Source organism: Apiospora hydei (genome assembly GCF_038363865.1).
Source record: "Apiospora hydei strain CBS 114990 chromosome Unknown utg000007l_segment0_segment0, whole genome shotgun sequence".
Taxonomy (NCBI): domain Eukaryota; kingdom Fungi; phylum Ascomycota; class Sordariomycetes; order Amphisphaeriales; family Apiosporaceae; genus Apiospora; species Apiospora hydei.
In genome coordinates this window covers 2,230,689-2,257,508 of record NW_027117366.1, presented here as the reverse complement: position 1 = coordinate 2,257,508, position 26,820 = coordinate 2,230,689, and the positions used below count along the sequence as shown (strand labels likewise).

Below are 26,820 nucleotides of genomic sequence, written 5' to 3'. Positions count from 1 at the left end.
GCATTCAGCCTTGGTAAGGATTCGCGATAAGTTACGTATACGAAGTTATAAGAGACCTTGGTTCGCTACATATCAATACTTGAGTCCGGCCCAGTCAGATGCCTATCGCCCAGTCCCAAGCTTCGATCAATCGCTCGACCACTGCCAGTGTGATCACGGTGACGTTGTATTGTCAAATCACTACTCATGGCACGCCTGTTACACGCCTGCGGCAGCACCATTAGCCTAGACTGTTAAGAATGCCTCGACGTGTTGCATATGTTTCTGTCGTTGGTCAGAATGCGAGAAGTGGGCGGCTCCGTCCAGTGTAACCCATTTCACTTTCTTGATACGATCAAAGAAAGGCTGCATCGCTACGTCCTGGGCCTCATCTTCGGATCCGTTGATCAAAAGGGTGGGAACATTGATATTGTCCAGCAGCGGGATACAGGTCCAGTCACGAAGTGAGCCGGATATATAGCTCGCTGGGACCGTACCTGCACGTATTGTCAGCACGTCTCTATGACGGGTCTACCTCATGCTGACGATGGGAAAAGGTGAGGCTCACATAGTACCGTACGTCGTCGGGTCCTTGGCAAACCAGTCAAGTGCAGCCTGGACCTCTCTTGAGGGCCAAGGCCGCTTAAGGCTGAGATGGCGCTTGTAGAAGACCTCAATGGCGGCCTCATATTCAGGGCTTTCAAAATCGCGTTTCTCTTCCGCACGGCTGAGCGTGTCTTGAATGTCCTGTGGGAGTTTGTCCCTCAAAGCTGTGATGCCGATACGCCACAGATCCATGCTTGCCAGGCTGCTTGTGATGATGAGGCGTCGGAGATTCGCCGCTCGCGAGGGTGTCGCAGCCCATTCGGCCACTAGCATGCCACCCCAAGAATGACCATAGACGTCAATGGGTCGTGCTTGGAGCCCTAGATGGCGGATGAGGTTGTCGAGTTCGTCTTTGAATAGCTCGACCGACCAAAACTTCTCGTCGCCATTCTTATCTGGTAGATGCGTGGACCGCCCATTTCCAATCTGGTCATAGAACACCAGAGGCAATGAAGAGGCAAGGTCTGTTAGTGGTAGCAGGTAGTCATGGCATGCCCCGGGCCCGCCATGAACTACGACCAGGGGTGTCTTGGATGCGTCGAGCTCGCCCACGACTTTGTACCATGTTTTGCAGGGCTCGGGAATGCCAGCTACCTTGAAATCAGCGGTCCCCTCTTGCGTATAAACCATCATTGAAGCGTTTGTCTTCAAATTCTTGAATGCGTGTGGAAGAGGACAGTCAAGACTGCGCCGCGAAGAGGAGTAAGATTAGCCTTCTGTTATAAACCGAACCAACATGCATATGCACAACCCTGTCGGTCAGGCTCCCTTGCGGCTCTGCCCCTCCATTCAGGCGTGTACATTACCTCTAACTTTCGTTCCCCTGGACAGCTAAGGAGGGAATTGAGGTAACATAAATTCTTAGGTGTTTTTCTCTCTCTTTCTTTTATATATATATAAAATTATAACGTGTCATTGCGTTCCGGTTTAGATATATCTGTCCAGCGTGGTGTATAGAACAGTTCCCTTTGAGGATCATTTCCTAGGGTCACCAAGGAGGTGCGAGAAGGACCAGTGATTAGTCCCTTCTTACCCAGAGCTACGATGTACTCATATTGTTGGAGGTGACGATGCCTGCATTACCCCAATACGATCAAGGGACATGTGCGACAACTACGGATACGAGCGAGTTAGATATACGAAGAGACTATACCCTGACCAATCATGAACAACGGGGCTTGAACGAGTACATAAATACTGACTGCGAGATGAAGCCCAGTCTCTTCGTAGTCTCGAAGCGCGGTTTTGAGGAAATGATGGACGTCAGGGGACTTCCCCGGGTTATAACCAGGATATAGTTCACACTCCTTGCACGGGCGATCAATGCATCCAGCAACACGATATCTGGTTCGAATTCAAAAGGAATGTCCCTGGAGCTTCGTTCAGATTGTCTGTAATCAAGTAGCCCATGCTCCACAGGTCTTGACGTACTGGTGAAGGCGTGGAGCATTGACTTTTAATCGTCCTTGGGAAACCTCGATTGGATCAGACTGTGATGATATCAGTAGTGAACGAATAAAGCCATTAACGAAGACAGGGGCCAGAAGGACTGGATGTATCAATCGATAGGTTCACGCTTGGATCATGCTACCGGCAGCCGTCATACATATCTCTACTATGTCAGCCATGGGAAACATGAACTTCGACTCATCATATAGGACACTTGGTGGGTTGGTCACCATGCCGTCCATGGCTATATCGGACTCTTGATTGCAAGTAAGGTTCTGGTGATGATGGTAAGGGGCTTAGATGCCGATGGATAGGTATGATATACAAGATCGCGAGTGTAAGTCATCTACATACCCGCTGACCACTCCCAAGCTGAGCGCAACAAGCGCCCCGTCGTCGATCGTTCCGCTGTCCGGGGCCGGTCGGATCCCGAACCATGAGCCCAGACGCTGTGACTTGAAACGCCGGGGCAATGGCGCAGGGGGTTTGCGGATGCGGAAAAGACGGCAGTCATTTATACTTGAGGCTGAGCCAGAGAGCCACGCGCCGTACCATTACATGCGAAAAGCCCATGGCAGTGTCACGCCATTGACGATGCCCCAGGGGCGCTTTTCTTTCACCACTACGACGTAGTTAAGTGGCATTAGAATTTGCGGCCCTGGAGGCCTCTGTCATCATCCGGTTCGGTTCGTTCGTTTTCTCTCTGCTGATAAGATCCGACCGTCCAGCCTCAAAAGGCTGGGGCTCCCTACGGTTGGTAACTCACCGGGCAGTGTATATTCTACGGACCTGGATGATGAAAATCGACCATACCGAGAAGAACACTACGTAATGCATGCCCAAAACGATGTTGGTGATCCTAACGATAATTGCCGGACATACATCTAGGTCAGCCGCTTCGCTATTAACAGCAGCAGATAGGCTGATCCGATGCTTGCTAGTATTCGTATTTCAACCCGAAGCTAATGATGCCATGACGCTTGACCTTATTTTGGACTGCATCCTTGGGGAGCCTCCAAATCATCCCAACCGATAGGCTTCTCGGGAGTGAGATCCCCACCTCATCGGCGCAGCAGGGCGAGACGAGAAAACAACGGCGATCGGCAGCGACGGCAAATCTGCCTGGATCTTGGCGTTTCAATGTTTCAGCGCCCTATCTGTTCATATAGAGGAAACAGAGCAATTGCATGGACCAGATACGCAGACTACGATGAAAGAACAATATTTGGGTTTTGCTGCAATTCATCCGAAGTGGGAGTGGAAGAAGGGCAGGCAGGCCTTGACCAAGAGAAGGTTCCTGTTGATGCGATGCGATAGCCTCTCCACAAAAAACCGCCCGGTGCATCCCTACTTAGGGCAGGCTTCCTAGCCTTCCAAAGCGGGCGGCGTGGTCGCCCGGTTTCAGGGTCTCGCTCCTGTCACACATCTGCCGCAGACTCACCCTGATTCAGTGCGACGTTGCGCACGCATCGCACGTGAATTGAGCTTGGGAAGTTTCTGGGGAAGGAACACTTAACTAAGTTGACTTTGGATCCTCTTGGCACCTGCTTCCTCTCGTTCTCATTTACATCCATACTTACTTTACCTTGTAGTACGCTGGGCCGGTGTTGACATTGCTCACTCATTTGTTTCTTCTCTACTTACCTACTTTACATATATACAGGAGCAAGGATCTCCTTTTCAATTCACTACAGCAGGCCGGCTCTTGTTCTATTCTCTCTCTCTCTACCTTGGACCCCTGTTCAATCATACACGGCTTTAATCGACGAAGAAAAGGAAGAGGGAAAATACCCGGCAACTTACGGGAGACAAGCGGAATCCGCGGAAAACAACAGTCTCACATCGTAACATGGGTGCTATCAACATGCCCCGGACGCGAGTCGGCACCGTCATGACCGATGCCTTCAAGCTCGCAGCTCGTGCAAACAACAACAACGACGACTTGCCGCCTGGATGGGTCCGCGAGCCCGATGGCCGAGTGATCCCATTTTGGCATACCAAGGTAAGCAGCCCTAGCAAGCCTCGAAACCCGTTGTTTGAACCAGAGTCTTGGCTAACGCATACTGCGAATCAACCAGACCGGCATCATTATCAGGTGGTCCGTATTTGCTGGCTTGCTCCTCATCACTCTGACCTGGATCTTCGTCGGACGATGGCATGCACGCCGGCGAGTGAGCAAGGGCTTGGCGCCCATGGCATACCATCGAGTAAGTCTTTCTTCTCGGGAGTCCTTTTTGCAACTCTCCCGCAAATGACCCGTAGTACAGCCCCACTGACATTCCGTAGTGGCTCATCCCCAGATCTGATCTGGCAAAGACGGATCCGCGTTACGCATACCCCGACAACGTGCAATATATGCAATACCCGCCTCCCCCTCCCGGTGCCTATGGCATGCAACCCATGCCGCCACAGTATCAGCAGGGCCCAATGCCCCCAGCATACGGCAAGAACGACACCGTCCAGGGAGTGACACACCGCCCAGATGAAGAATTCGCGCCGCCGCCCGGACTGCCGCCACCAGTCGCTACCAGACCCGGGCAGGACCCCTTCGCTGATCCTCCTCGGCGTTAAGGCACAGATCGCCCAGGAAGCTTTGTAAACGAATTCTTTTGTTCGTTATTCTGTTCGATTATTAGTTTCTCGAAACAACGAATGGCGCAACCTTGGTATTCTTGATGGTGTCCGGAATTTGCTGCCAGATTGACAAGAATTTGCACCCTTTTCAGAGCCTGGTTGTAGTCATGATGCGCTGGAAAGCGAGTAGTTGTGTGCTAGATGGGTTTATAACGGCCGAGGATTATGACGGGGGCTGGCGTTCAAGGAGCAATGATGAATGAATCGGACAGATTGGGCCGTCTTGAATGTGCGACATACTTGGACGAGATACCAGCCCACGACGGCCATGAACTATCAGGAATAGGCAAATCCATTGTATTGACTAAAAGCTGCCAAACAAAATACCCTACAAATGTCAGCCCAGCTACAGTATACTCTTTTACCCTTGATAACGCCATGTTGAACCCAACCACCAATCAAATAGATGCTTCGTGGGTATCGTCTTTAAATTATTCGCTAAATTCCATTAGTCCATATCCATGGCATCGGGGTCGTACTCGACCGATGCACTTGTTGGCGCGCCGCCAAGTATGCCGTTCGCGTGAGAGGGAGGTCATTGGCCAGATTGTTCAACCCATTGGGTATCCTAGGCGGCAGATCCGAAGGCGCAGTTGAGTCCGAGGGCGTAGGAGACGAGGCGTCGGCATCCATGGTACCCTTTCGTTTCTGCCGGATCCGCGCTCTGGACTCGATAATGGCTTTGCGCACGCTGTCGTGCTCCTCCGGGACGGTCAAGGAGGAGGGCTCGCTATAAAGTACCATCTGCATGCCAGCCAGCTCGCCGTCTTTGTTCGCAAGGATGGAAGGGGGATGCGACTCTGCTGCCGCAGGTGCTTCTGGATGTCCGGCAGGAAGACGAGCTTCCCGTCGTCCGACTCGCCGCTGTCGGACAGCTCGGCGTCTAAGTCGTAGATGTAGACCTTGTGCTTGGAGTTGTCGAGCTGCATCTCGTCGCTCTCGGGTATCTGCTTCAGTGAACTGGTGGTCTCGGTGGGCCGGAGATGGGGGCTCTCCACGGGTACGTAGAGCTTCTGGCCATTTTGTTCTACGCGACGGGCTACGACGTCAGCCGCAAGACACTTTGATAAGAGTAGATGGATGGATGGATAGACGAAAAGAGTAGGTAGACCAATACATACCTAAGTTGAGCAGACTCAGCCGTTTCGAGAGTCTCTCGTTGTCTTGCGACTCGGCTTTCCGTTTGCGCATTTTGCGCGGCGTGATTGGCGACGTCGCCGAGGGGGATAATTGCTGGGGGGCAACTCGTAGCCTGACAGCGAACCAGCAGCAGCAAAAGCACCAACGGCGCCAGCAGCAGCGGCGGGGGTGGTGCTGAAGCTTGGTCCACCGAACTGAGCCTCCATCATTTTCGATTGCTTCTCTCTCGTCCGTCCGTCCGTCCCGGCAGTAAGCGGCAAGGCGACTCGACTCTCTTCAATCTCTCGAATCGATTCGCATTCCCAGTCTCACCCAATCAGAACCGGTTCAAACTCAATGCTAGAAAGCAAGCAAGCGAACAAGCGATTATCGGAGGGACGACTGAGTCACGAGGCAGCTGATTGAATGTTGCCAGTCTCCTAACCCAGCATCGACGTTGATACTAGTTTTTTTTTTTTTTGTAAGGTGCTGTTTGATGATAGCGAGTGGTAGGAAGGGTTGATTTTGGCAAAAGGGATTTCGAATGAAAGTCCAGCAATGCATCGGCAATGGCAGTCGAGGGCCGTCGTTGTTTATAGGCATGACTAAATCTTGTAGAACTTTCTACTGCTCGGCTCCAGCTCCTTCTACACCCACCGCACTGATTACCCTTGGCTCGGGTCTCGACCAGCAGCAGCAGCAGCATTCCTCGCTCCCAGACTCAATAGCAGCCGCAGCCGCAGCTCCAACAATTGCAGCAGCTGCACCACCCCGCACCCGTGCGATCGGCTTTACCCCGCCACCAGCACCAGAGTCATACCCTGACTCCTCTGCGCCGAACATCGTACCCCACTACAACTTTTCCTCCCGCCTTCACACAGAGGGAGGCGAATTCTTTGTTTGCGACAACTCGACTGAGATATAAGTCTGCTCGCAGGATCCCCGTATCGCGACTATACAGCAGCACTGCTAGCAAGCCCTCAGTCAACATGGAGAAGAAGCAGTGGACCGGCGTTGGGGTCCGCAAGACCTTCTTTGAATTCTTCGAGCAGAGGGGTCATACTATAGGTACGAGCCACCACCACATCTCACGATGCTGTCGCCACGAGCCACCACCACCACCCGACGATGCATACCCAACTTGATGATTTCGAATCAAGCCTGTTTCTAATCACTAACACCCGATTGTTGCTCAGTCCCTTCCTCGTCTGTCGTCCCTCACGATGACCCGACTCTGCTGTTCACGAACGCGGGCATGAACCAGTTCAAGCCCATCTTCTTGGGCACCATTGCCAGCACCAATGACATGTCCAAGCTCAAGCGCGCGGTCGACTCGCAAAAGTGCATCCGCGCCGGTGGAAAGCACAACGATCTCGACGATGTCGGCAAGGACAGCTACCACCATACCTTCTTCGAGATGTTGGGCAATTGGTCGTTCGGCGACTACTTCAAGAAGGAGGCCATCGGCTGGTCCTGGGAGCTCCTCACCAAGGTCTACGGCTTAGATCCCAACCGACTCTACGTTACATACTTCGAGGGCAACTCGGAAATGGGCCTCGAGCCCGACCTAGAGGCCAAAGAGTTGTGGAAGTCGGTCGGTGTTCCCGAGGACCACATCCTTCCTGGCAACATGAAGGACAACTTCTGGGAGATGGGTGACCAAGGCCCTTGTGGACCTTGTAGCGAGGTCCACTACGACAAGGTCGGTGGCCGGAACGCGGCGCACCTTGTCAACATGGACGACCCTCTGGTTGTGGAAGTCTGGAACAACGTCTTTATGCAGTATGACCGTCAAGCGGACAAGTCGCTCAGATCCCTCCCTGCTAAGCACATCGATACCGGCATGGGTTTCGAGCGTTTAGTGTCTGCTCTGCAAGACAAGACATCCAACTACGCCACCGATATCTTTACCCCACTTTTCGCCAAGATTCAGGAGGTCACTGGTGCACGAGAGTATACTGACAAGTACGGCAAGGACGACGTGGACGGAATCGATACTGCGTACCGTGTCGTTGCCGATCACATTCGTCTGCTGACGTTCTCCATCTCGGATGGTGCCGTACCAAACAACGATGGCCGCGGATATGTTGTGAGACGAGTCTTGAGAAGAGGTTCAAGATACGCTCGCAAATATTTCAATGTTGAGATTGGCTCGTTCTTCTCCAAGATTTTGCCCGCTCTGGTTGAGCAGATGGGTGAGCAGTTCCCTGAAATCGTCAAGAAGCAGAACGATGTCAAGGAAATCCTGGACGAGGAAGAGGAGGCTTTCGCGAGGACGCTCGATCGAGGAGAGAAGCAGTTTGAGAAGTATGCCGCTCAGGCTCTGAACAGCGGCTCCAAGAAGCTCACTGGCGCGGATGTGTGGAGATTGTATGACACTTTCGGTTTCCCCGAGGATTTGACCAAGCTGATGGCCGAGGAACGAGAGCTTTCCATTGATGAGGAGGAGGTCGCTGTTGCAAGAGAGAAGGCCCGTGAAGCGAGCAAGTCCGTCAAGAACTCTGTGCAAACCTTTGCCAAGTTGAACGTCCACCAGATCGCCGAGCTCAAGGACCAGCTCAAGATCCCCGTCCCTGATGACGAGGCCAAATTCCTCAAGGGCGACATCAAGGCTAAGGTTCAACTTATCTACACCGGCGCCGAGTTCAAGAAGTCCAGTAAAGACCTGCCACCGAACACTCCATTTGGAATACTGCTCGACAAGACCAACTTTTACGCAGAGCAAGGTGGACAGGTTGCCGATACCGGCCGATTAGTGATTGACGACGTTGCCGAGTTCAAGGTTCTCGATACCCAGCAATTCGGTGGATACATTGTCCACAATGGATATTTGGAGTACGGTGAGCTCAACGCCGGAGATGAGGTTATCGCCGAATACGATGAACTGCGACGACAGCCAATCCGAAACAACCATACTGGAACACATATTCTTAACCACTCCCTGAGAGAGGTGTTGGGTGATGACATCAACCAGAAGGGGTCCCTGGTCGACCAGGACAAGATGCGATTTGATTTTTTCGCACAAGACTGGTGTCACCATCCCGGAGCTCAAGAAGATCGAAGATTTGTCGAACTCTTACATCCAGCAAAACTGCAAAATCTACTCCAAGGACGTTGAACTCGACCTTGCCAAGCAAATCAACGGCGTGCGTGCCGTGTTTGGCGAGACGTATCCCAACCCTGTGCGAGTAGTGTCGGTTGGTATCGATGTGGACATGCTACTCGAGACACCGGAGAACCCCGACTGGCGCAAGGTGAGCGTCGAGTTCTGTGGTGGAACCCATGTGGACCAGACTGGAATCATCAAGGATCTGGTGATTGTCGAGGAGAGCGGTATTGCCAAGGGTATCCGCCGTATTGTGGCCTACACTGGCGATGCTGCGCATGCTGTCCAGCGCGAAGCTGTTGAGTTCGGCAAGCGGATCGATCTTATCGAGGCTATGCCTTTTGGTCCCGAGAGGAATCAGAGGTCAAGCAAACCACTGTTGACCTCAACAACCTCGTTGTCTCTGCAGTCACCAAGGAGGACTTGAGGACAAGATTCAACAAGGTGGTTAAGGCAGTTGTCGATGAGCAGAAGAAGCGCCAGAAGGCCGAGAGCAAGACGGCGCTGGATGCGGTCACTGCTCATTTCGCCAAGGATGAGAACAAAGACGCCAACTACTTCGTTGGTCAATTGCCGATCTCTGCCAACACGAAAGCCATCTCTGAAGTCATGAACCACTTCAAGTCAAAGGACAAGTCCAAGACGGTGTACCTTTTCGGTGGCAGTGCTGCTGAGGGAGCTGTTGTGCACGGTGTTTATGTTGGCACTGTAAGTTGCTCTGTCGTCCACGTCCATTAGAACCTTTTTGACTAACCACATGACAGGATCTTTCTTCGAAAGGTGTCACCGCTGAGCATTGGTCTGCTGCGGTTTCCGAGGTTGTTGGCGGCAAGTCCGGCGGCAAGGAGCCTACTCGCCAAGGACAGGGCACCAAGGCCGAGAAGATCGACGAGGCCGTCGAGACTGCTCGCAAGTGGCTCGAGGAGAAGTTGAAGATTTAGAGAGAAAAAAGCAGTAAATTATCATGAAAGGGAAGCTATACGGCGCAAACACGGTTGGGCCTGCGCATTCAGGAGACGAACCACTGTAATATACGTACCTCGAAGACACATGTCATATCTCCTGGCATGAGAAGATTATAACCAAGAATTATCAAATTTGTGGTTTTTCCTAATCCAACAGGATCTTTGACGTAATGGCATGACACGTTATCTGACATGTTGTAGTGGCAACATCAATGTCGAGGTTTATAGAGACAGGAACATCGCTTTATTCGCTCGACTGCTGCACTGTTGCCGCCCCTTGGCATCTTAAACTAATGCGTCTGCCTACTCATTCTCCTCGGAGCTAGGAGCGATCCAGCTGGAAGCAAGAGACAGACAGCAAGCGAGCTCGCAGAATAGGGCAATTCAGAGAGCCAACCCCCTTTTCTTCTTCATTATATAGCCACCTGCCTGGACTTCTCGGGTCCTCCCGCACAGATGCCGCTTTCTTCCACGCTCGTTCCTTTCCTGCTCTTTTCTCGTCTTCGCCTTCATCTTTTCTTCGTGATCTTCTGCGCGCTGGTCAAACATCCCACCAACCCTCACGCCGCCCGGCCGACGCCAGCCTGGCCTGCATCTCGCGCTGCCACGCGTCGCCGCCGACGGTGAAGAGGCTCAGCGTGGTGCCGGCGCCGACCCGAGCAGCAGCAGCAGCAGCGACAAAGTCTCCTCCTGCTGCTGCTGCTGCTGCTGCCTCTGCCACTGCCACTGCCTCTGCTGGTGGGCTTCGTCCCGCGCCCGCGTCCGCGCCTGCTGGTGCTGAATGAAGGCGTGCTGGTAGCACAGCGGGTTCCGAGCAGGGACCAGCACGGTGCGCCGGCCGCGGCACGAGGGCGAGGCCGGGCCGTGGACGCAGGGGTCTTCGCGGTAGCGGAGCTGGCAGGCGCAGGAGGCGAAGGTTAGGTAGGTTTGCTTGCACATTGTTTGGGTTGTTCCGCCTTTCCCCTTTTTTCCCGTTTCTGGCTTTTGGGGTGGGTGAATGTTTGATGACTTGGTTGGTGATGGTCGAATGTAGCGTGGTAGTTGTAGTAGTAGGCCTTGGGGCCTTTTCTTGTCGGCGATCCTTGGTTTATGTAGGTATGCTGCCTGGGAGGGCAGGGAAGAGGCGGAAGAGGAGGGATCCGACTCTTTACCCTGTCGTTCGATGCTCATTAGCAATTGATCAAGACTAGGCCTTATACAGACCAAATGAAACCAATAGTCAATCAGTCAGTACATACCTTGAATTTCGGGCGAGGGCGCGAAAATGCGTAACGATGGATGAGAATTTGTTGGTAGGAAAGGTTCTTGAGGGGCAGATGAGACGAGAGAAGTCTGTTCTGTAGGCGACCGAGAAAGCAGTCACAATATCGGCGCTATACCGCGTGCAAAAGCGAAATCGCAGAAGAAGAAAAGGGACCTGTGTAGTGAGTCGAGCCTTCGTCGGAGCAAGCAGATCGCTGGCAACTGGAAAGAAAGAAGCACCAGGTCGAGTCCAGACGGAAGGTTGCTGAACGAGAAGTTCAAAAGCTCGATCGAGGTCGGTAACAATCGGAAGCTCTTGAAGTATTCACAATCGGTGAGTTGCAGAAGTACCCCCAATTCACTGACCTCCCACTGAGGCATCAGCTGGATGAACAAGTTTGTCATGCAGTTGTTATCGATTGAAACAGCAAAGGCTTCGTGGTGAGTGTAATGGCACAATAAGTGGTTTGAATGTCGTCCGTTGATTGCCAACCATGAGCATTATATAATGCAGAACATACGATATGTCCATGCTGTAATGTCAACAGGAAAGATGGTGTACGCCACGCAGGCCATTCAAAAGTGCCCGTGGTCTAATTCAGCAACCGGTATAGGAGTTGTTCTTACCGGGCGGTTTCTGTAGTTAGTAAGTAGGCAAGGAAATAAAATCTAGTGATTATACGTGGGGACCAGCATGACGATAAATCAGGTACTGTTCGCTCATCACTGTTCCATACCACCTTCATATGTCACTCTCAAACGTACGATGGCCATAGGTGTGCAGTAGACAAAAATATCTCAGGATTCTCTTCATGTCCCCTGAAACCCTACAGCCAAACAGCAAAAATTTTACTTATACAATGCAACCAATAATGCGGCCATAACGCCGTCCGTGGCCATCCATAGCCTCCTGAAACCCCAGCCCAAAAAAAGCACAGTCAACTCCGTTAATCCGTGATGCCGTTCCAGGTATCGTCCTTGCACTGAATGCTCATTATCGTGATCTCCAGCTCCTCTTGTGACATCTGCTGTCCACTCATCTTTTGCCCCTCAACCACGTCATATAGCTGATACAGCTGCTCGCACTTCATCTCGGAAAGACGCGATAGCTGACTGATCTCGGCATTTAGTTGCTGTCGATGACGCCTTCCAAATGAAGGGTCGAGTTCGTTGAGTTCCGTCTGTTTCGCCATAAGCTTCGACTTGACATGTGCGAGCTCATCTTTGATGTTCTTGATGACAACTGCCAAAGCGATGGCAGGGTCCCGAGCAGGGCGCATTGTCGGTTGGTCCTCAAATGCCGTTCCTTCGACAGGCTCAGGGTTGGCAACGCGATCAGTGACGGGAACCGGTTGTTCCACGCGTATTGTTGTCTTCTTGGTCGAGCTATGTGTATGCGACTTGATCCTGGTACACACAATGCAATTGCTGCAATCGTGGTCATGGCATAGGCCATCAAGCACACGCTTGGCCTCTTTAGAAAGACTAGGCACGGGTCTCTTCGTCTGCTCCTTCGTAACGTCCTTGGCTTCCCTCCCAGCCCTGCGCTTTCGAGCATCGAGGGTAATATCTTCCATGAAGAGGGCTGATGTCATGTTATCCTCAACGTCAAGCTCAAATCTCTGACTGTCTGAGTGACGACGTGCCGGGGGAAGCACGTTTGACTCGGTGGTATGGTCAGGGAGGCTGAGCTCGCTCCAAGCCAGACTTAACACTGAAGCGTCCAGTGTTGTCCTGTTCCGAAACACGACGGGTATGCTGCGTATTCTTAAGGATACCGGAAGGCTGTCTCTTAGACTGGGCTGCCTGGCCCTTAGCATTGGTAGGCCTTGTCCTGATTGAAGGACTGGCGTTTCGTTCGGGGATGAAAGCAGGTGGTAGGCTCTGGCTCATGTCTTCAGTAAAGCCGGCATCAACATCATCGAGGTACTCCTCAGTGATATCTCCCCGCCGTTGCTGCCGAGATGCTGACTGGTTTTGGCGAAGGGCATTTTGAAGACGGTTCATATCCGCCTTGGCAAAAGCGTCCCCGAACTCCGAGCCTTGTGTCAAGTCAAGCTGCTGTGTGTAATCGTCCTCCATCTGCATATCCTGCGTCATCGTGTTTCTAACAGACAAGTCGCTGGTGGTGGATCGGATCTTTGAAGTTGTAGGCTCCACAATGCGAGTGATCTTGACTGGCTTATTAGAACTCTTCATGTTCTGAACCTCGCGTGCGATTCGTTGGGCCTCCTGGATCGCCTCGGTCCTGCGTTGTATCTCGCGTTGGAGCGTCGACTCTTGATCGCCACTTTCTCTAAGGCGAGCTGCTAACGCAGCCTCTCTGTTGGCAATATCCTGGAGTTGTTGGGTCAAAGATGCCTGTCTTTCCTCGTACTCCAAATCCTTCTCCTCGCTATCCTGGACAACTCTCTCGAATCGTTTGCTTATACGGTTCACCTGATCATGCAAGTAGTCTTGCTCCTCTTCCATCCGGCGTTTCTCTTGCTCGAATTGCAGACGTTTTGATGCATAGTCGGACTGAAGGCTCACAACCTGTTGTTGGAGCTGGGCGTTCTCATCGGCGAGCTCTCTGTTCTTCTTCTCGAGACGATCCCGCATGTCTTTTACATCAAACGTCATTGTGCCGGTCTGGGTGTTGGCAGATTCTACCATCTGGTGTAACTTGGCATTGTCGTCCTGAAGGTCACCGACACGGCGCTCAAGCAACGAGTTCTTCTGCTGAAGAGACTTGGTGTCATGGTAGAACTTGTCGTTCTGGCGCTCAAGACTCAGGTTGTCTTGCCTAAGAGTTTGCTTCTCTTCGACAATGATTTTGTACTCAGACTGGAACACCTGGTTATCCCCCTGCAGAACATCGACCTGGCGTTGAAGTTTCTTGACTTCCTGTTGGAGATCCTGGTTCTGCTGCGTCACAACAGTATTGTGAGAGCGCAGAGACTTGTTCTCCTCGAGTAACGACTTGTACTGGTCGCGAAGTAGCGAGTTATCGTCGCGCAAGGACCGGTGTTCTGCCTCTACACCGTGCGCGTCGTGTGTGCGCTGGCTTCCATGAGAACCGCCGAGTCCCTTGCGGGCCGCTTCTAGTTCCGATTCGAGGCGGTGGACCTTCTCTAATTGAATAGTGGCGGATTTCAGAGCCTCGTCCCGCTCTGATATGTATGTTTCAGTATGGATTTCGTTGATGCTGATCTTGCGGTTGGCTTTGTCAAGCTTGGCCTGCAGTGTAGCAACCTTATCCTCGAGTTCTGTAATATGTTAGTGGCTAGCCAGGATGCAAGTACGTACACCTGCCTGGAAACTTACCTGACTGGCGGGAGTTCATATGTATGATTAGCGAGTTGTCCGAATCGGAACCCATCGCGCTGTCCTTGCGGCCCCTGATCTTGGACAGCTGCAACTGGAGCTCATATACCTCCTCTTGGAACTGTTCGGCTTGGCGGGAGACCTGGTCGTCATGGGCCTGTAGAGCTTGGATCTCATCCCGGATCTTATCAAGAGACACAAAGATCTGCTGCTCGTCTTCTGGTAGGCCAATCATCTCTACCTCTGCGTGGTGTTTCGGCGGCGACTTGGTCTCGCGATCGTGGACTTTTCCGTTTTTGACGAAAACAGGCATCCCGTTGTCGACTGATTGGATCTTGAGAGCGCCCGAGATGAAATCGTCGATATGCGTGAGGTTGGGCAGGAAGAACGACCGTCCGGTCTGGTTCGGCGTTCCAGGACTCATGTGGTTCATGCGCGACTGGCGATTGCTATTCAATTGAATACGCTCGATGCTCGGATGGATCTGCCTGGGGGTCGCATGTTGTGCTGATGTTGACCTCGGAGTCGTCTCCTTCTGGGGAGTCGTAGACTTGGCTTCCTTCGCAGCCTGTGCAGCTTTGAGAGATTGGATCAGGGACGTGACATTGGCGCGGCGAGGCTTTTGCCCATTCAGGCGAGGAGACCCTGACATCTGGGTGCTGTCGCCATCTGATTCGTTGTCGACCCGTGCCTGCATTTGCGAACGTGGCCGTTGAGCAGCCGCTGCCGTGTTGAATTGCTTCTGGCTTTGTTCGTGCATCTTCTGGTCGGTAGGCGAAGCGGCTGTCGAGGACGAGGGTGGGATGTTCTCTTTGGCTGAGCGGCGCTGCTCCATGTTGTCGCCGGTGACGTTGTAGATGTCGGTGGTCTGCTCGCGACTGGCGGGCTTCCAATCCTTGAAGTCAATGAAGTCTTGGTCAAGCGCAGCCGCGTTGATTTGGTACGCGTTCTGGTTCTTGTTTGCGTTTTTGGAGAGGAAGTGCATGGACTCGTCTCCCATGCGTTGCGGGTCATAGGAGATATCCGACGTAAGCGTTACGGTTCCATGCGAACCGGTAGAGGAGGGTGGTGAATTGAAGGGATTCTCTGTATTTTGATGCATCTCCCTAAGGATGCGGGATTGGTACCGGCTGGTCTTGGACTCCATGATGGAGTCGTGGCCGAACCGCAAATAAACCAGCGAGATGCCGCGTAGCTAAGGGAATACTGGTCGTTTGCTCAATACCAAAGCAATGGCACGAAGGCACGAATTGTTGTTGGTGGTGGGCGTCGTTGTATGTTGAGATGGGTCGCGTATTGAAAAGGAAGCGACGGGCGTTGGTAGCGGAGCCGGCTTGGGCGGGCGAGTGCGCGTGATGCAAGGATTAGGCGGACGCGAATAAACAACAACGAAAAACTGCGGAAAACTACAACCACGAGTTAAAGTTTTGCAAGTTGTATTCGCATTGCTAAAGGCAGTCAAAAGGCGGGATGGAAGATGCAGAAGGAGGCCCTGTAGAAGTTGTCGCCAAAGAAAGAAGCCGCAAGCTCGCTGGTGGGCGCGTATCAAAATGATTGATACTTATTGAGATGGAGGAAGGAAGATGGGGAAACCCAACACAGAGGCCGGGCCGCGATATTATTTTGGATGTAAACAAATTGCCCTTTCCAGTTTGGGGACGAGCCTAGCTGGTGTGGGGTATTTTTAACTTGGTTTTTCGTCCCGAGAAGCCCAAATGTCCCACTGAATGAGAGTGGCCAATCACTGTAAGTGTGTAGTCCAGTGCACACCTCCTCCTTATTTGCGTGCTGTTGTGCACGCAGGTACGTTTGAGCCACTGGCAAATGTGAATCGTTTCTAATCGCGTCCTTTCTCTCTCTCTCTCTCTCTTTCCCACACAGGCAGAGATTCGTCGCGAGAGGAATTGGACACGATGGGTAACGCCAACCTGAGACTTTTCACTAACAGGCGGGGCCCCTTGGTGCCATCGGGTCGCTCAGACCATGCAGCCCAGTTTTACTCAAGCTGGCAGTCCTAACACCGCGAAATCATTCTCCGAAGGGCAGCGTACAGAACAGATTGTATCGTGTCTATTGATAACCTAGAAGACCAACTACTTCCCTACCACCCCTCAGAGGCTGGCCTTGCCCCTTGACTCAAAGGGCAACGTCAGGGCGACGAATCCCGCTGCTATGAACAGGGCACCACTGACGTAAACGGGCACTGCCGTCTTGAGGTTCCCAAACATGGCGACAATCGGGGCCATGATGCCGAAGACGCGGTTCGCGGTAGCCGTGAGCGCGTTCCCCGTGCCTCGGTCCTTGGTGGGGAACAGCTCGGGCGTGAAGCCGTACAGCACCGCATACATGATGTTGCTGGTGAAGTTGAACGCGCAGTTCCACCCGAGCAGGCTCGTAGACGTCGTCGCCGTCGTCGAGGCGTAGAGGAAAGCGCCCGTGATCATGGTACTCAAGCCGAGCGTTCCTTTCCGCCCGAACCGCGGCAGCTCGACGAGTACGCCGCCGAGGAGCGCGCCAGGCACACCAAGAACGGCAATGATGAGCGAGTTCCGGTACGTGATATACGTCGACCCATCTCCAAATTCGGCACCGCGTGTGGCCTGGATGTAAGGCAGAAAGGCGTTGTATAGCGGGTATCTATCACCATCGCGTGAGTAAGTGGCATTCTCTTTGGTCCGGCTTCAGTAAGACTTACCCTAATCCGAGGAAGGCCCAGACTATCATTAAGCCGGCCGTATTCCAAGCTAAACGTTTGGTTTGGAATAGCGGCCGGATGTGCGATAGATTGAGGACTTGTAACTTGCGCTTGACAACGTCGGCAGCAGCAGCCTGGTTCACATATCCCGGCGGTTCACACGCCTTCAGATCCTCTATCGTCAATTCCGAATCCTTGCCGTTTCTCCGCGCAACCTCGTGCACAATACGAATGGCATCTTCGTCGCGTCCCTTACCCATGAGGTACTTTGGTGACTCGTATATCGTGAACAGGGCGAAGCGAATCACGAACATGAGCAGGGTCAAGCCTCCCATGGTGATGATGAAATAACGCCATCCCATGTTTCCAGAACGCTCACACACTGTGTTTTGTTGACATGTCATATGGCCCAGCAGCGGCCAAGCTATAAGTGTAGCGACGACTTGGGATATAGCCCAGTCGATGGAAAGCACAGTCAGTAGATATTGGTGCGACCCGGGCAGGAACTCGAGAAAGATGGCCGAGTCGACAGGTAGGTTGCCACCGACGCCAAAGGACCAGAGTGCTGCAAAGACGCCGATGGCCGCAAAGTTGGGGGCAGCACCAGCTACCATGCCCCAGAGCGCGGTCAAACCGAGCGTCAAGTTGAAAGCCCATTTCCGGCCAAAGACATCGCAGCCAAAGCCCCAGAAGATGGCACCCGCCAGCAGGCCGATGTTCTGGGCAAGCGATAATAGAGGCGGCTTGGCCACCCAGAACTCGTTGGCAATTGGAGTCAAGATAAGCGACGTCACAATCGGCCAAAGGTTATCCGAGGCCCAGCCGAAACCCACGACAATGAACAGTTGCCATTGATACCATCCCATACCAATATGCTGGATCTGGGGGAGTGTCAGCTCGAAGCTCAGTGACCCCTTCTATGGTCGTAACAATGCAAGCGACTTACAGCTTTATTGAGGACCTCGGCCTTGGCTTCATAGACCGAGTCCACTTGGCCTTTTAGAACATTGCCGGTATCCTCCGAACTGCTATTAACCATGGCGCTCTGCCGAGTGGGCTGCGGATTATAGGCATAAGCGTCTGGCCTTGGACTCTTCCCGTTGTCTGCCGCATCCATGGTAGAAATGTGGTAGTTCTGATACCGAACTGGAAGGGCGGGGGTATATGTATATATGAGCCTGGAGGTTTGAGTTGGGCAGAATTTCTACAAAGTCTTTGCTGAGTTCGATATCACTAGCTTCGAATAAAACAAGAGCAGCCGGCTCGATTAAGTGTCATCCAGGCTATTGGTTACTCTCGCAATGCGATGGCGTGCTCAAGGATAAGCAATCATGGCTGGCTCCCCCACGGGCACCAAAAGCAAGATCGGCCAGTCATGCCATGCACCTTCTTTCATCGGGGGAAGGGCATCCTCCAATCACGCCAGCGGTCCCTCATGGTCGGGCAACCTGCTGATTGGATTGCGCTTTGATAAGCAAACCGTAGAAAGGGTACTATGTGGTACACATCGACTGATAAATCGAGCACTGGGGAGAATCAATAAGGTTTCTATCTGGCGCGCCGCGCAATCGCGCAACACGTTCTTCATTCGCGAACCGGAAACCGATTGGCTGGAGTCTATCAACCCGGGCTGATCGAAGACGCTCCGAATAAAGGAAACAAGGCCAAGAGTCATGGACTGTACGACTGACTCTCGTGCCCAAATGAGCGGCGGATGGGCTTTCCTGGGCCCTACAAGAGCTCGTAACGTCTTCTGAGATTGCTACCCTGAATGGGATAGTTCAACTCTGTTTGTGACCTTCAGAAATACTTGGTAAGGAGTCCGACATTCCCAGGTAACCTCGTAACGTCGTACTTCAACTACTTAACCTAATGCCCATGACAGGGACCTACAGCAGGTAACGTGGGGAAGACAGGATACCTTAAAATGCATCGTGACTTAGGCAAATCAGATGTCCCATGCATCGCAAACTACCACCATCTGAACGTATCTGAAATTCGAACTGTTCAATCAGATGGTCGTTCCACATTAGCTGCCGTATTTCGCAGTCAAGGGATAGAACGAGTAATCATTACACCACCAAAGTGGGCGACGATGACTCTAGTGGAAGTAGCTATACTTGCGGGGGTAAGGTTGGTCCCTTGCAGATCCTCCCAAACGTGGGCGACTTCGGCGGTGAGCTCACTGGAAATTTTGTGTCGCATCCAATCATCACCGTTGGATTGCCCCACGTTAAGACCATGTCAGTCAATCATGAAGTCGGGCTGATGCTGCGCTGCAAAAATAACACAGCTCCTGGATAAATACTTCTTCTTTACTTGGATCACTTGCAAGAGAACTGCGCAGCATCGTCTCACTCCGACCGTTGCCCCCTTCCCAATTGCATATTACCACATATTTCACTTCCCAAGCTTCGTTTACAATGGCGCCCACAGTCCTCCACCTGCGGTCTGAGGACAAGTTCAGAGAGGAGCGGTCGGCTCTGACTCCCACCACGGCCAAGGCCCTGATCGATGCCGGCTACACTGTCAATGTCGAGAAGAGCCCCGTCCGCATCTTCGACGATGAAGAGTTCTCCAAGATTGGCTGCACTTTGGTGCCCACTGGCTCATGGCGCGAAGCTCCCGCCGATCACATCATTGTCGGCCTGAAGGAGCTCCCTGAAGAGACCTTCCCTCTCAAGCATGTACACGTGCAATTCGCTCACTGCTACAAGGTAAGCGCCCCGATCGCTCTTTGTTTTCGCCCCGGGGGCAAGCTGCTAACTTCTTTTTTCCTCGACGCGCAGGGACAAGGCGGCTGGGAAACCGTTCTTGGCCGATTCCCCCGCGGCGGCGGCACGCTGCTCGATCTCGAATTCCTGAACGACCCCAAGACCGGCCGCCGCGTCGCAGCGTTCGGGTACCACGCAGGCTTCAGCGGCAGCGCCCTTGCGCTCAAGAACTGGGCCTGGCAATTGACCAACCCCGGCGTGCCCCTGCCCGAGGTGTCCAGCTACCCGAACGAAGACGCGCTCGTGGTCGACATCAAGAAGGACGTCAAGGCCGGACAAGACAAGGCCGGCCGCTTGCCGCGCGTCATTGTCATCGGTGCCCTCGGTCGCTGCGGCCGCGGCGCCGTGGACATGTGCCTCAAGGCAGGCATCCCCGACAACCAGATTCTCAAGTGGGATATGGCCGAAACGGCCAAGGGCGGACCCTTCCCCGAGATCACCGAGAGCGATGTCTTCGTCAACTGCATCTACCTCAACAGCAAGATCCCCCACTTCGTGAACCGCGACTCCCTCAACACTCCCAACCGAAAGCTTAGCGTTGTGTGCGATGTCTCGGCCGATACTACCAACCCCAACAACCCGGGTGAGTAAATACCGACCCCTATTACTGACCATAATGATACAATTGGGCCCAAGAGAAATCGCTAAAACCGTAAACCATCTAGTCCCAATCTACACCATTGCCACTACATTCGCCGAGCCCACCGTGCCCGTCGAGGGCCTGGAGAACCCGCCCCTGAGTGTCATCAGCATCGACCATCTCCCCAGTCTCCTGCCGCGTGAGGCGTCCGAAGCCTTCAGCGGTGACCTGTTGCCCTACCTCCTCAAACTCAACGACTGGAAGAACGACCCTGTCTGGGCTGGCGCCTACAAACTGTTCCAGGAAAAGGTTGATACGTTACCCAAGGATGCTTCCCACAACTAGAACGTAACTGACAACCCAGGCGACGCTTTCATTGGCTCAAGTGGCGTGCAGGAGGGTGGAACAACTGGCAGGTTGGCTGAAGGATCAGTCCGGAAAATAGGTTTGGCGTTCTAGGAAACCAGGCAGGTTGGAAGGAAAAGGTTACATGTAACGAGTAAAACGCAAACAGGAGACGGAGGCTAGACGGTGATGTCGATACGATTGTACAAATTGTTTTGTGATGTAGATGAGGAGCGTTGCTGCGATGACGAATGAGGAATGCTGCACGAGCAATTCAGCTCACTATTCGACCTCCGGCTCGGGAGGTTACAATAAAGTGCTTAGCTGAGCTGCAGTCCACCATACCACCCAGTATCCATAGCCTGAAGTATGCATATATTGTCAGCCGAGGTAAGCTACGTACTTTCTCAGGAAGGGAAACTGTCAAAAGGTACAGGCAGGTATAATTAATTTTGCACCATTTTGGGGGCACTTAGTACAACCCCCCTAGCCCCTAGTCACCCCAATTGTCGAACTCCCAACTGCCCACTACACTACGTACTTGCTTACTGTTGAAACAAATTACATGAATGCTATTTCGATCCTCGGTTCTGTATATAAAGGGTAGAGTAACTATCTGGTTGGTAAGAACAGTGTAACCTCGTCAATGACTTATACTACGATTTATATACTGTATGGTTATCAGCTAAACCACCTCAACATCCTTCAAATTCGAATCATCCAGGTCAAGAAGCATATCGACCGTGTATAACACACACAAATGAGTCTCGCTTAGATGCACCTTCCCCCTTTCTCCTATCCCCAACCAGCAAAGGTTTTGCCATACCCAAAATCCGTCGACCGACCCTCGCCAGAGTGAGAGAGAAAAAGAGAGAGAAACAGAAAAGAACCAGCGGGCAGCACCAGCCCTCAGACCTAAGGAGCTGGCAGAGAGTCTTTGCTCGTTTCCGCTTGCACCTTCTCGGCTTTCGCTTCCGGCAGCGTCCACTGTTCCGCATCCCCGAGCCGATCGGCCGTCAGGCCCGCGCGTCCCGGATTCCGCATCCCTGCCGCCAGCTGGCGCTGGTATGAGACGGCTCGCAGGCGATTGTGTTCGGCCGGTGTCAGGTGAAGCTGAAACAAGTAGTGAGTACGTAGGCAAAAATGGTACATAAACCGGACGTGAATGATTAGAGGACTTACGTAGACTTCGACGCCGATGGCGTGGAGCAGAAAGGCCAGCCAGAGGGCCATGCCCGCGGTCATGTCGAGCGCCGCCGCGATCTGGGCCACGTCCGTGCCGTTGAAGTTGGCGGTGATCATGGTCCACTGGTCCGGGTTCGTCCCGTTGAAGTACGGCGCGCAGGCGGGATAGTCCTGCAGGGTCTGCTCGTCGCTCCCCACGGAGAATGCGACTTTGGCGCAGGGCATGGCCGTGTAGTACCCGCCGAGGGGCGCAATGATGATAGCCGCGATCACCAGGATGATTCTCATGGTGATGATTGCGCCGGCCTGTTCGGTGCGGAGCAAGAATCAGTATTATCGTTCCATGATACGGTGTTGAGGGGAGGGGGCGGGAGTCGTCGCTTACATAGAACCATGCCCGCAACATCCATTTGCGGTGCTCCTCGATCTGGAGACGCTTGATGTTGACCACGGCCAGGAGCAAGGAGACCAGAAACGCGATGGCCATGACGCCCGTGATAGTCTGAGACTCGATGCCGCCGCCAAAGGCGCGCCGGGCGATCATGAGGGCGCCAGCGATGCCAATAACAGAGAGGAGGATGGCGAGCCAGCCAGCGACGCGGTGCAAGATGAGGGCCTTGTAGCGGACGACGGGCGTGAACTGGAGGCAGGCCAGCAGGCCCGCGGGCAGGATGCCGGCGAGGTGCAGGATGACGCCGACCTTGTACCGGTCGAAGTGGAGGTAGTAGTAGCACTCGCCGGGCAGGGCGCCGAGCGTGGCGCTGGCGTCGGGACTGCAGAAGACGCCGTAGAAGTTGAAGTACGGCAGCCGGGCCAGGATGAAGCCGAGGAAGGCGCCGCCGAAGATGAACCAGAGCACGAAGTTGTAGCCCTTGGAGAAGCCCACGGGGTGGTAGACCTTGCGGGCGGCGGCGACGAAGCCGTTCGCTGGCGGTCGTGATGGTTCACCCATTTTATGTAGTCTATATATTCTGGAGGGAACTGGGGTAAAATTGCAAGACAGATAGCAGCCTTTTAAGTAGTACCGAGTTCGAGGCCTGCTGGAATGTGGCTGTCTCGTCTGCATAAATTGCTTTTTTCTCTTCACACATGTTTTGGCGGTCGAGGTATTATATACCCAGATAGGCACCTAACTATCCACTTACATACATATAGCTGCTAATTTCTTTTCTCGCATCTTGTAGCCGCCTCCGCCGCCGCCATGGCAAAGTTTACGGCTCAACCAAGTGGCCGCGTATAGAAGTGAATGTTACTCTCGATCCTGGCTTCGATCAAAGTTGGGCGCAGGGCAATGACGTTCCACAATGCCACCGCAAACCAGAATCGAGCCTCCAAACCAGATCGACTCACATGTTTACATGGCGACGGAGCCAATTGCGGTAGAGCCGCCTGCCGTATATGGTGTAACGCATCTTGCGGGTACCGGCCTGATGCAGCCCCTATACGGAGTACCGCTGGGCGGTGATCAAGATGCGTTGGAGGGCGGCCAATTGTCAGGCCGCATGTGAGCCAAAGTATGCAAAGCGAGAGGCTCGCATTCGGATGGACGAGGGTGGATACATACTTAATCTTGCCATATGCACCCGGTAGCGTCATTGATCTTGCCGTCGCCCAGCAAAGTGCCCAACGCCGAACGCCATGCCTATTCTAGCGTGTCTCGGGGGCAGAGCTGATCCACCTGGAACCCACCCGATACACCACACAACGTCCATAGCGTCGTCTTGGGTTCCTCCGGGGGCGGGGCAGCTGGGCCGTATTTCGACGACGACAGCAAGCAGCAGCAACACCAGGCAGCCAAATTCATTGTTGCAGACATCAACACCAAATCCCGTCTGCATTGCCAAGCCGTGACTTGGTCACCCCGCGCCAGAGAGTCGTACGTTCCGGCATTGCTGGACGCGAGGCCACCTCTCGGAAGAAATGACACGTAGAGTTTCAACGATAGCTGAACCCAACTCCTCTCATTAATCAAGCCATGTGATAAGACCTGTTGTTGATGAGAAGAATGAAATAGTGTTAGTTGTCGTAAGAGCTAGAGTTGGCGTGGAACGTGTTCTTGGCGCCTTGCTGGCGCTTCGGTTGGAGGAGCCGATAGGCGTCGCCTAGAATGAACCCGTGGGATAGGGTTCAACACCAAACGGGTTTGTGGCTGCCCCCTCATGGGTATTCTAAGCCATGCCATCGGAAACTTTGGCTCGCCAAAGAGAAAAGAGGAAGATAGACCCGGGTCTGTGGACAGTAGCACGGCAGTGTGAGGTCTAATAATCCTACAACGCCCGGGCCCTGAACGGCGTATAGCCGGTGCACGCAATCTCACGTCATCTCGTAGAATTGAGGCTGCGAATGGAATGCATCGACAAAGCTTGTATGGACAGCGGTTTTGCCAAAAAGCCATCTCTTGTCATCAAGGATTCGGGTGAGCATATATACGGTAGCTGATACTTCCGCCATGTCTGAAGATCTTGCGGAAGCACCAGCCCATGCTTAGGTCAAAGGTAGAAAGTCGCGACATGCAACAACGACTCGCCAGCAAGTGCTATATGATGGTAACTCCCGATGTTTAAATCAGGCCGCTCGTAATTTAGCAGCCCATCATTTTTTTCAGGGCATCGATCTAGTTGTACGCTTACCAAAGTCCCAGAAAGAACCCCAGGCACCCAGCGTGGCTGTAAGGCCTGTGCAGACTATCATGGGCCCGTACCTGGTCGCATAACCCGAAAGGCTTGCCGTGGACAGCCGGCTCGTATTAAGCAATGCTCCTGAAATAGGGCCACTTAACACGAAGCCGACGCCACGGCCACCCATGAGCATCCCAAAGATAAGGCCCGTATCCAGACTAGTATCCTGTCGTTTCATCTCTTGGAGGATGCCTGACCACGTCGAGCTAAAGCACCCGGCAAAGAAGCCATACGTAAGACAGAACACAGCCAGCACTGCAAACTTCTGGCTGATACCCCAAAGCAAGAATACTGCCAAGGCACTGCCCGCGGAGGAGACAAGTATGACAGTGGTGACCGGAAAGCGATCCCCTAGCGGACCAAAGACAAGCGACCCTGGAACAGACGCTACCTGGAAGAGAGCAAGGAGAGTCGGGCCCGTGATGTCTGGAAGACCAAGAGACTGAGCGTAGGACGCAATGTACGTTTGTGGCATGAGGTAACCCATCGACTGCAGCATGCTCCCCGTCTGTAACATCCAGAAATAGGTGGACTTGGAGAACGCGAAGGACAGCGGCCGCTGTGCAGTTCTGGCATTCGCACTCAAGGGTATACGCGGTTTCAGTAAGACCAATAGTGGGATCGTGAGTATTGCCGAGACGAGTGTCCAGATCAAAGAGTTGTGCGCATGCCGTATCGTTGGAGAGAGGCATTCATCATAAACGGCATCACCATGCCCACGGCAGACTTGCCAGCCCACAAAACCCCATAGGCCATCCCCTTGCGCTCGACAAACCACTCGTCGAGGTAGAGCGAGGTCGGACTAAACAGGAGGCCACATCCAATCGCATAGAGCACGCCTTGGGTTGCGACGAGCTGGCCGACGGTTGTCGCATACGCGGACGCCACCAAGCTCGCCGTCGTCATGACCAGACCCAGCGGACCACACCATCTGCGCAGTCGAGGGTACTTGATGAGAGCGGTAAAGCTAAGCGGCATCATCAAGTACATGATTCCGGTCTGCGAGGCTCCAATCGAGGCAATCGCGGAGGGCGGGCCAGCCACGATCTGGGTCGAGGTGTAGTATTCCTGGAAGATGCCATATGCTTGCGAATAACCTACGCACATCAAGTGAGTGAGTGACAGATTAATAAGTGAATCCAAAGTTGCTGTATTTACCCCACACCGGTGCTTGTACGAGAACGCACCCGACAAGGACTAGGAATGCTGGTCTTCCGCGGTCTGCTGACGGCAACTGGAGGGCTTTGATTTCTTCTTCGGCCGCATCGACCGGACGAGGCGATGGGGATGAATCGGTCCAGCCGGGCTGATGATTCGAGCCAGAACGCTCGAGCTCTTGGAGTTCCATCGTCTGCAGTGTTGGCATTGTGCAAGCTAGTCAGTGAGGTGGTATCAAATCTCTGCAAACCCTATCGAGATCAGCCGGCTCAGCTCCTGCAGTGGACAGAGCCTGGGTTTTCAAGGGATGAATTAGGACAGCGGCTTCCACCGTCTGGATGAAATTGAATAAGTAAGTAGGAAGGGACGTGGCATGCGTCGGATGATGCAGTAGTGGTTCCTGAATGACTCCGACATCGCCATTCGATATCCGAACGGTTTGGAAATTAGCGCGTACTTTACCAACCAGTGAATGCTAACACTGCATCTGGGGCAACGGGAGAAACGGTTGTGAGAGAATGCAACTGTAATACGATGTCCTCTTTTGTAATGATTGCAGTATCCATGTCATGAATCCATACCAAACCGTTGGTGTTCTATTAATTTTTGGTGCTGGATCTGGGCGGCGTAGATCGCGAGAGTTGCAGCTGTAGTACCAATAGGCGTTGTAGGTGCAAGTACCGAGTCATTGGGGAGCCTGAAGCCGCTGTGGACCGCGCTAAACCCCGCAACCACACCCCCGGCCCAGTTTCGAAACCGCATTACGTCGGAGGCAACGAGTCGGACTCGAGCGAGAGAGATAACAGCATCCGACCCCCACTATGGCATAATCAATCACCGCCACTCGATCCCATTCCATCCGCACCCTACTTATTACTTAATCATCGCAGCCCGCCTTGGCTTTGCTTCCAGAGACCTTTCCTTGATGGATGCCACCATCTCTCCCTTCACCCTCCCCATCTAAATCAGCAGCAGCATCTGTTGCCAGCGACGACGGCC

At 53.3% G+C, this 26,820-nt stretch overlaps 12 protein-coding genes across 12 annotated transcripts; 4 read left to right on the top strand and 8 right to left on the bottom strand.

Annotated features, from left to right (window-relative positions):
* Window positions 1-225: 225 nt before the first annotated feature.
* On the bottom strand, window positions 226-1,215 carry PG997_009782 (proline iminopeptidase; the record flags this gene model as incomplete). The annotated part of the gene is made up of 2 exons (XM_066814097.1): window positions 226-476; window positions 555-1,215. The coding sequence occupies 2 exons, from the start codon at window positions 1,213-1,215 to the stop codon at window positions 226-228; spliced, it is 912 nt and encodes a 303-aa protein (XP_066666059.1).
* Window positions 1,216-3,898: 2,683 nt separating this feature from the next.
* On the top strand, window positions 3,899-4,605 carry PG997_009781 (uncharacterized protein; the record flags this gene model as incomplete). The annotated part of the gene is made up of 3 exons (XM_066814096.1): window positions 3,899-4,036; window positions 4,113-4,241; window positions 4,321-4,605. The coding sequence occupies 3 exons, from the start codon at window positions 3,899-3,901 to the stop codon at window positions 4,603-4,605; spliced, it is 552 nt and encodes a 183-aa protein (XP_066666058.1).
* Window positions 4,606-5,106: 501 nt separating this feature from the next.
* Window positions 5,107-5,859, bottom strand: PG997_009780 (uncharacterized protein; the record flags this gene model as incomplete). The annotated part of the gene is made up of 3 exons (XM_066814095.1): window positions 5,107-5,435; window positions 5,468-5,695; window positions 5,790-5,859. 3 exons carry the CDS (start codon window positions 5,857-5,859, stop codon window positions 5,107-5,109), a joined length of 627 nt encoding a protein of 208 aa, XP_066666057.1.
* Window positions 5,860-6,776: 917 nt separating this feature from the next.
* Window positions 6,777-9,834, top strand: PG997_009779 (Alanine--tRNA ligase; the record flags this gene model as incomplete). Its single annotated transcript, XM_066814094.1, has 5 exons — window positions 6,777-6,855; window positions 6,984-8,737; window positions 8,814-9,237; window positions 9,303-9,601; window positions 9,658-9,834. The coding sequence occupies 5 exons, from the start codon at window positions 6,777-6,779 to the stop codon at window positions 9,832-9,834; spliced, it is 2,733 nt and encodes a 910-aa protein (XP_066666056.1).
* Window positions 9,835-10,491: 657 nt separating this feature from the next.
* PG997_009778 (uncharacterized protein) lies at window positions 10,492-10,797 on the bottom strand (the record flags this gene model as incomplete). The annotated part of the gene is made up of 1 exon (XM_066814093.1): window positions 10,492-10,797. The coding sequence occupies one exon, from the start codon at window positions 10,795-10,797 to the stop codon at window positions 10,492-10,494; it is 306 nt and encodes a 101-aa protein (XP_066666055.1).
* A 1,250-nt stretch (window positions 10,798-12,047) lies between these two features.
* PG997_009777 (rhoptry protein) lies at window positions 12,048-12,695 on the bottom strand (the record flags this gene model as incomplete). Its single annotated transcript, XM_066814092.1, has 1 exon — window positions 12,048-12,695. One exon carries the CDS (start codon window positions 12,693-12,695, stop codon window positions 12,048-12,050), a length of 648 nt encoding a protein of 215 aa, XP_066666054.1.
* Window positions 12,696-12,777: 82 nt separating this feature from the next.
* On the bottom strand, window positions 12,778-15,553 carry PG997_009776 (uncharacterized protein; the record flags this gene model as incomplete). The annotated part of the gene is made up of 2 exons (XM_066814091.1): window positions 12,778-14,348; window positions 14,407-15,553. The coding sequence occupies 2 exons, from the start codon at window positions 15,551-15,553 to the stop codon at window positions 12,778-12,780; spliced, it is 2,718 nt and encodes a 905-aa protein (XP_066666053.1).
* A 964-nt stretch (window positions 15,554-16,517) lies between these two features.
* Window positions 16,518-18,218, bottom strand: PG997_009775 (uncharacterized protein; the record flags this gene model as incomplete). Its single annotated transcript, XM_066814090.1, has 3 exons — window positions 16,518-17,043; window positions 17,102-17,982; window positions 18,048-18,218. The coding sequence occupies 3 exons, from the start codon at window positions 18,216-18,218 to the stop codon at window positions 16,518-16,520; spliced, it is 1,578 nt and encodes a 525-aa protein (XP_066666052.1).
* Window positions 18,219-19,524: 1,306 nt separating this feature from the next.
* PG997_009774 (uncharacterized protein) lies at window positions 19,525-20,800 on the top strand (the record flags this gene model as incomplete). The annotated part of the gene is made up of 3 exons (XM_066814089.1): window positions 19,525-19,818; window positions 19,891-20,458; window positions 20,541-20,800. The coding sequence occupies 3 exons, from the start codon at window positions 19,525-19,527 to the stop codon at window positions 20,798-20,800; spliced, it is 1,122 nt and encodes a 373-aa protein (XP_066666051.1).
* Window positions 20,801-21,715: 915 nt separating this feature from the next.
* Window positions 21,716-22,937, bottom strand: PG997_009773 (uncharacterized protein; the record flags this gene model as incomplete). The annotated part of the gene is made up of 3 exons (XM_066814088.1): window positions 21,716-21,913; window positions 21,983-22,291; window positions 22,371-22,937. 3 exons carry the CDS (start codon window positions 22,935-22,937, stop codon window positions 21,716-21,718), a joined length of 1,074 nt encoding a protein of 357 aa, XP_066666050.1.
* Window positions 22,938-23,289: 352 nt separating this feature from the next.
* On the top strand, window positions 23,290-23,916 carry PG997_009772 (uncharacterized protein; the record flags this gene model as incomplete). Its single annotated transcript, XM_066814087.1, has 2 exons — window positions 23,290-23,489; window positions 23,700-23,916. 2 exons carry the CDS (start codon window positions 23,290-23,292, stop codon window positions 23,914-23,916), a joined length of 417 nt encoding a protein of 138 aa, XP_066666049.1.
* A 670-nt stretch (window positions 23,917-24,586) lies between these two features.
* Window positions 24,587-25,770, bottom strand: PG997_009771 (uncharacterized protein; the record flags this gene model as incomplete). Its single annotated transcript, XM_066814086.1, has 2 exons — window positions 24,587-25,232; window positions 25,367-25,770. 2 exons carry the CDS (start codon window positions 25,768-25,770, stop codon window positions 24,587-24,589), a joined length of 1,050 nt encoding a protein of 349 aa, XP_066666048.1.
* Between the last annotated feature and the right edge of the window lie 1,050 nt (window positions 25,771-26,820).